General features: G+C 37.9%; 1 protein-coding gene across 1 annotated transcript; it reads right to left on the bottom strand.

The window, feature by feature from the left end:
- Positions 1-1,118: 1,118 nt before the first annotated feature.
- LOC121399664 (probable serine/threonine-protein kinase mkcA) lies at positions 1,119-2,539 on the bottom strand. The gene is made up of 3 exons (XM_041581201.1): positions 2,061-2,539; positions 1,673-1,798; positions 1,119-1,330 (listed from the first exon to the last, which is right to left on the bottom strand). Exons 1-3 carry the CDS (start codon positions 2,094-2,096, stop codon positions 1,232-1,234), a joined length of 261 nt encoding a protein of 86 aa, XP_041437135.1. The 5' UTR covers positions 2,097-2,539; the 3' UTR covers positions 1,119-1,231.
- Between the last annotated feature and the right edge of the window lie 5,474 nt (positions 2,540-8,013).

The following is an 8,013-nucleotide window of genomic DNA, read 5'->3' as shown; positions in this document are numbered from 1 at the left end:
ATAGTACACACCCACTGGGGTTTACTTACGGTTATAGCCTTCTGCCATTTGAAGTGCTGAGATTCCTAAGGACCATATGTCAGCCTAGGTATTAAAACATAAGAAAAAAATCAACTATTAGAGAAGAAAATACACAGGGCATATAAAATATTCCAGTTGTAGATCATTCAAATACTTTTGCTATCTATCTATTTGGAATGTACAGTAATAAAATACAGTAGAACTCCCATTTTATGTATTACAGGGGGCTAGAAAAAATTGTGTAAATTCCAGGAAAATCGATAATCAGTGGAATTCATTATATATCATATATAAGTGGGGCACACACAAAAAACACTCTGTAAAATGTGGGAAATAAAATCAGAGGGTATGAAATTCAGGTTTCACTGTACAATACAAAGACTAACCTTTGTACTAATATAAAACATTTTAAGGAGTGATGTAACTGTCATCACTAAATAATGACCGCAAACACCCCAGGCTGAGCTAGAAAACCCCATAAAGAGTCAAGTAGAGTTGGTTTCTAATACTCCTGTGCCTTCACTTCGCTTCAGATTCTTCCTCTCATGTCACAGAAACCACTTTATAGCTTTGGATTCGCTGTTATGAGAGGGGCATGTGAAGTGAGTGAAAAAGTCCATGCAGTGCACCCCGTGTAAGTTACATACATTATATATAAAGTGAGAGAGAAGATATCACAATACCTTAGAGCAGGGATCCCCAACCTTTCGAACCCATGAGCAACATTCAGAAGTAATAGGAGTTGGGGAGCAACACTAGCATGAAAAATGTTCCTGGACTGCCAAATAAGGGCTGTGATTGGCCATTTAGTAGCCCCTATTTGGATTATCAACATACATTGAGGCTCCTTTGGCAGTACAAGTTTTTTATGCAATCAAAACTTGCCTCCAAACCTGGAATTCAAAAATAAGCTCCTGCTTTGAGGACACTGAGAGCAACATCCAAGGGGTTGGAGAGCAACATGTTGCTCACGAGCTACTGGTTGGGGATCACTGCCTTAGAGTTATACCATATGGTCTTGTAGCCACAATTGGCCAGTACTTCTGGCGCCAGGAATGGAATCCTCCCAGACGTACTGTGACTCATTTCCCCGATGGTGGCAGAGCTGAAATCACCTGAAATTGTATGACAAAAACAGGAATTGTAATGTTCATTTATAAATATAACCAATAAAAAATATGGACAAATCCGTTTCTTCAGATTCTAAGCATCACTTACTGATCTTTACATCTGCTGATGTTGTCAAGATAATATTCTGGGGCCGCAGGTTGTGATGGATGACCTTTTTGTTTTCCAGATGACACAGGCCCTGGGAAATGAATAAAGCTAAATTTTAATATTTTCCATGGTCTTAATTTAACTAGATTTAGCCAGAAAAGTGCCAAGGAGGATCAAAGAATGTTAGACACTTAGATGTGTGTAGTCTACAATTAGAATTCTGGGGAAAGGCTGTGTGGATATAAGTAAGAAATAGACCTACACAAGCATTCTGGGTGTAACTGCAATATCAGGTGCAACTAAGTGATCCACATGCACCGTGACTCTTTCTTACCAAACTGAATAATATTTACATCCAAAATGTTTGCTTGTATTTGAGCTGTTCATTGGCATGTTGGTGCATAAATTGTAACCTGAATAAACACTTTCTTACCCACAGTCCTTCATAGTGGGGCTTCTTTACAGAGGTACGATGGTAATAAGCCCCATAGTAGCCAATGATGTTTTCATGGCCTCTGATCAGTTCAAGGACTTCAACTTCTTGAAGGATTTCTTTTTTCTTCTAGTTTCAAACAAAAAAAGTAAAGTCAATACAATGGATAAAATTACAATTTTAAATACCTCAGCCTAACTTGTAGTCCTGAAAAATTAAAGTTTTGTAATATCCCTACATGAGAATTGCACCATATGTTTGCCTCTCTAGGTTCTTATTTCTTACATATAGAATTTTTCAAACAAGTTCTCCTTTTACTAAAAATCATAATGTAGGTATAAAAAGAGTTTATTCGTATCTGATAATTATTATTATCAAGACTCATTACCTCTATCTCCTTTACGATGGTCACAGACACATCCATTTGATCTTTACGGTGCCAACCCTGCAACAAAAGTAGCCAATGAATCTTTGATCATTACTGTGTCGGAACATTAGGGAAAGCACACATACTGGGTGGATACGGGAAGGTTTATTGGAAGCTTCAGAAGCACAAGAAAGACACAGAAGGGTCAACACTCTAAAGGATACAACCAAACAGCAATCAACAGAATCACCCAAAACCATGACACAAGTTAAGCCATTTTATCATATCTTACGGTATAATTCATCCCGTAGTTGTCCTCTCCCGTAGGCTCCAAGATTTGAAGATATGTCCTGGGATTCTAAAATACAACATTGTATTAAAAACATGATAAATACAAAACTGAATAAATAAAATGCAACCTTTGCAATATGAGAGAAGAACAGGAGGTGTAGGGGAGCTGGGAACTGGTGTATTAGGGGAGAAGGCTGAGGGCTGGAATATTTAAGTCAAACCATTTGCTGTGCTTTTGGGTTGTTTAGTGTTCCAAAATACAGTTTAAAAGCTGCTTACCGGGAACTTTTCTTCAAGATGATACTCCTGAGGAAGACAAAAAAGGTTTTCTCAGATCAGTTATTTTTGGGAAGTGCTAAAATGATAATTTGAAGAACAAGGAAAGGTTCATACACTGGGTGGTGCCAATTGCATATAATTGTGTAATATTTAGGGATTGGTGTTTTATTTGTAATTATTCTGTAGTTACTTGGCAGATGACATTGCCAGATCCAACAGATTATCCTGGTTAAGAGCAATGGTAAAACAGGCTGTTAGATCAGCACTCTTCTCTGGTAATATGATGTTCCAATGGGAACCGCTAAGCTAACAGCGCTAATGTTAAAAAACATGGCTGAAAATTGTGGAGGGTGCCCCCACTAGAAAGAGCCAGGAACCTGACTAGGTGTAACAAACGTACCTGATGGTCTAGGGGGGGATGGCAGGGACGCCTGCCGCCCCCTTGGCGGGGACGCCCGCCTCGTCGAGCGGCTTCCTGTAGGCCGCAGGCACCGGCGTCTTAGGGTGCGCGCGGTGCACTCTGGTGTTATTTAAAGGGGCAGGCGCGCTGACATAGTGATTCAAATACTATTTAAAGCTCATTAGGGCTGTGGGACCTTGCCCGTGATAGGATTTTGTTTCCTGGTGCTTCTGAGCTTTGTGCTATATTCTGAACCTGTTTGATTCCTGTTTTTGACCCCTGCCTGGCTATTTGACTATTCTGACTTCTGGATTCTGACCCTTGCCTGATTACCGACTAACTCCTCTGATTGACTTCCTGGTTTGACCTTTGCCTGCCGGATAATGTTTATTCTCTGCCTGCCTCGATCCGGCCTGATCTGACTACTCTTTTGCCTAAACTCCTTGTACTACGATCTTCTGTCCAAAGACTTTGCTTTACTGTCGTGCCCCTCTGCTTATCCAGAACCCTCATCTTGCACCTCTCGTTTAAGTCCAGGTGGCATCCAAGTAAGCCGAGGGCTCCTCCCGAGGCCCAAAGGCGGTCACACTACTGGTGAAGCACGAGCCAAGACCAGGGTGCCTGGTGTTTTGTTCTGGTGTTGGGTGCCGACCGTGACACTAGGGGAGCCCAGACTAAATATCCAACCTAGAAACCCTTGCTTATCAAAAAAGACTTTGGTAATGATTATAATAATAGTAAGAGGCCTATAAGGAACAATGTTATTAGGGCATTGCCAGCAAAAGACAACACAATCTGTTAATGTTCATTTCTAGTTTTTACAAAAGATGTTGATTGGTTGGAATAGGCAATTTAGCACCTATGTTGGTAATACATTTTGGTAAATATTGTTATTATGATAGAGATTATTTATGAACCATGTAACAAAAAACTAAGTTCTTTTAAATATATTGGGGCCACTGAACAATTCTTTGATGGTTACCTCATAGGTGTCACATTGGGGCTTTTCACATCTTTCGACGGTTTCCTAATTAACAGAGAAAATTTTATTTTCCCAAGTTTAACCCAAGTTAGCGGACATTATTTCAAAATAAATCTTTGTTACCCATTGGTTATGCCCTTCTTACCTGGGAGTGGCAGGGGCTGTTATCAGCTCTCTCATCCTGCTCCACTTGTTGTTCTTCCTGTTTAAGAGGAAAAAAAAAAGATTTTGAAAATGTTATTTTTTAAGTTCAACCCGCGGACATTATTACACAATAAATATTTTTTACCCATTGGTTATGTCCTTATGGGTGTTTGTGTGATTGCAATTGTAGTTTTTGTATTGTCATAAGATTGACATTTTCTGAGTTTCTTAAAATAATAATGGTGCCTCCAGCTCTAGAAGCAGAAGTACACCTGGTTATCTACAATAACAGCCTGATGCTGTATAATAAAGAGCCATTTATGAATGAGCAAAATTAAGTTTAGACTCTAATCAATGAGTTTTCCCCACAATTCCAGAATCACCGCAGCCATACTCTGAGTGCTTCTGCTGCTTGATATTAAACTGACATTCACCCGTGATTCTTTTGTCACAGGTCTGCAGCACCTATTGATGCAACCGAATAAGAGAAACCCTGGAGTTAGGGCTATACAGCAACATGAATGAGATTCAATGTTGATAAATGTAAAGTCATGACAAAGGGTGCACGGATGGAATTGTATAATAATTGAATTATCTACCTCGCAAGCATCAAACATGGGGTAGCTTTAGTTCTCCCATTTGCCCTTTATAGCTCAACAAATAGCAAATATAACAGATATTTTGTGATTTAAGAATAAGCACAATAGTATTTCAATACAAGCCATATTAATTACACTCATGTTAACCAAGGGGGTGTACTAACCTTTTAATAAACCGCTTTTACAGAACAAACCATTCTCAAAGATTTCCTCCTCCCATTTCGCCAATTTTTTGCCCATTTTGCGAATTTCTCTGGAAATTCATGAATTTTGTACTGAAGCGAAACAGGACTAATTCACCCATCACTACTAATCAGCCCTGTTTAAACTGTGTTCTGTATTTGTAAGTTATTCCTGCCCATTGTAAGTTGGTCCAGTAGCCCACAAAATGTTTTTTGTACCATGAGTAAGACAGTAAATAGAAAATAGATGGAGCTGTCTTAAGCAGGTTGCTCACCTTTGAGTTAACTTTTAGTATGATGTAGAGAGTGATATTCTATTCTATGCTGATATTTTATATATGTAATAATGGGGCATTGTCTATGCTGATTTAAAATGTATATTTAGGGATGCACAGAATCCAGGATTCAGTTCGGGATTCAGCCAGGATTTGGCCTTTTTCAGCAGGATTCAGTTCGGCCGAATCCTTGTGCCTGGCCGACCCGAATCCGGGTCCTAATTTGCATATGCAAATTGTGGGCAGGGCGTGATTTCACGTGACTTTTTGTCACAAAATAAGGAAGTAAACCAATTTGTTTCCACTTTTTCCTTTCCCGTCCCTAATTTGCAAATGCAAATTAGGATTCGGTTCAGTATTCAGCCGAATCTTCCAAGAAGGATTCGGGAATTCGGCCAAATCCAAAATAGTGAATTCGGTGCATCCCTATGTATATGATAATAACAATTCCTGTACTAAATTATATACATAGAATGACAGCACAGTCCCTATACTAATTGTAGATGGATACTTTTGGATTCTAAAATACATTTAAACATTAAAAAATGACAGGACTGTTCTGCAATGAGCAAAGATTGCTGCTAACTTAGTGAATGTCCGCTACAAGCCAATTCAGCTATGGGAGCTGTTATCCAGAATGCTTTAGACTTGGGGTATTCCAGATAATGGATATTTCCGTAATTTGGATCTTCATACCTTAAGTCTATTAGAAAATCATGTAAACATTAAATAAAGCCAATAGGCTGGTTTTGCTTCCAATAAGGATTAATTATATCTTAGTTGGGATCAAGTACAAGCTACTGTTACTGTACTTATTATTACAGAGAAATCTATGGTAGACGGCCTTTCTGTAATTCAGAGATTTCTGGATAATGGGTTACCAGATAAAGGATACCACACCTGTAATGCGTTCCCTACACTAATATACGTCATACAATAACGGGGCAAATATTACTTGTTGCATTCCTTGTATGAATAATTATACATACTGTAATGATATTCCCCATATTAAGAATAACAAAACCCATTGCATTTTACTCTTCAATTTATTTGAAATTAACTGAACCCAGCAACGGTTATCTAACTTGCTCATATAACTAAGGGATCTTTCTGTAATTTGGATTTCCAGGCCTTAAATCTACTAAAAAGTAAATCAAACATTAATTAAACCCAATAGAATTGTTTTTCCTCAAATAAGGATGTATGATATCTTAGTTGGGATCAAATAAAATATATTGTTTTCTCATTATAAAGAAAAAAGAATCATTATTAAGAAATTGAATTTTTTGATTTAAATAGAGTCTATGGGAGGTGGCCATCCCATAATTTGGAGATTTATTATGTAAAAGTGTTTTGGATAACGAATCCTCTACCTGTATATATATATTAGGGATGCACAGAATACACTATTTTGGATTCAGCCAAACCCCCGAATCCTTCGTGAAAGATTCGGGCAAATACCAAACAATAATTTGCATGTGCAAATCATTGAGGTGGAGGGAGAAAGAGAAAGACTGTCTCCCATAGACTCTATTTTATCCAAAATAATGAAAATATTTGAAAATAATTTCCTTTTTCTCAGTAATAATAAAACAGTACCTTGTACTTGATCCCAACTAAGATATAATTAATCCTTATTGGAAGCAAAACCAGCCTATTGGGTTTATTTAATGTTTACATGATTTTCTAGTAGACTTAAGGTATGAAGATCCAAATTACAGAAAGATTCATTATCTGGAAACCCCCAGGTGCTGAGCATTTCTGAGTAACAGGTCCCCTACCTGTACTATGTTATGTTGTATTTATATATACACGTATAGGGATTATACAGCACATAGAACGCAGTATTGGGATTACTAAAGTGTTTCTTTTTATCTCGATAGAGAGAATTTTCCGCGACTCAAAGATTTTTCTGCGATTCAAAGAACTTTCCGCGATTCAAAGATATCTGCGATTCAAAGAATTTTCCGCGATTCTAAGAATTTTCTATGATTCAAAGAATTTTCAGAGATCCAAAGAATTTTCAGAGACCCAAAATATTTTCAGTGGTTCCCACCAACATGTGGAAGGCTATTTGTAAATGCTTTTGTTTCCGCAAGGAGCAGGATGAGAGAGCTGATAGCAGCCCCTGCCACTCCCAGGTAAGAAGGACATAACCAATGGGTAACAAATATTTATGGTATAATAATGTCCACGGGTTGAATTTATAAAATAACATTTTCAAAAAAATTTTTTCTCTTAAACAGGAAGAACAACAAGTGGAGCAGGATGAGAGAGCTGATAGCAGCCCCTGCCACTCCCAGGTAAGAAGGACATAACCAATGAGTAACAAAGATTTATTTTGTAATAATGTCCGCTGACTTGGGTTAAACTTATAAAATAACATTTTCTCTGTTAATTAGGAAACTGTCGAAAGATGTGAAAAGCCTCACTGTGACACCTACGAGGTAACCATCAAAGAATTGTTCAGTGGCCCCAATGTATTTAAAACAACTTAGTTTTTCGTTGCATGGTTCATAAATAATCTCTATCATAATAACAATATTTACCAAAATGTATTACCAACATAGGTGCTAAGTTGCCTATTCAAACCAATCACCATCTGTTGTAAAAACTAGAAATGAACATTAACAGATTGTGTTGTCTTTTGCTGGCAATGCCCTAATAACATTGTTCCTTATAGGCCTCTTACTATTATTATAATCATTACCAAAGTCTTTTTTGATAAGCAAGGGTTTCTAGGCTGGATATTTAGTCTGGGCTCCCCTAGTCAGGTTCCTGGCTCTTTCAAGTGGGGGCACCCTCCACAATTTTCAGCCATG

This window comes from Xenopus laevis, chromosome 2L (genome assembly GCF_017654675.1).
Source record: "Xenopus laevis strain J_2021 chromosome 2L, Xenopus_laevis_v10.1, whole genome shotgun sequence".
Lineage (NCBI taxonomy): Eukaryota > Metazoa > Chordata > Amphibia > Anura > Pipidae > Xenopus > Xenopus laevis.
Note: the sequence above shows the minus strand (reverse complement) of the source record. Positions and strands in the feature narration are given on the sequence as shown.

What these genes read in the sequence shown, in the direction of transcription:
- LOC121399664 (XM_041581201.1), bottom strand. Translation starts at nt 2,096, where the DNA reads ATGGATGTGTCTGTGACCATCGTAAAGGAGATAGAG. An exon ending in CCATCGTAAAGGAGATAGAG is followed by an intron (nt 1,799 to 2,060) that starts GTAATGAGTCTT and finishes TGAAACTAGAAG; the next exon opens with AAAAAAGAAATCCTTCAAGA. An exon ending in CCCACTATGAAGGACTGTGG is followed by an intron (nt 1,331 to 1,672) that starts GTAAGAAAGTGT and finishes TTCATTTCCCAG; the next exon opens with GGCCTGTGTCATCTGGAAAA.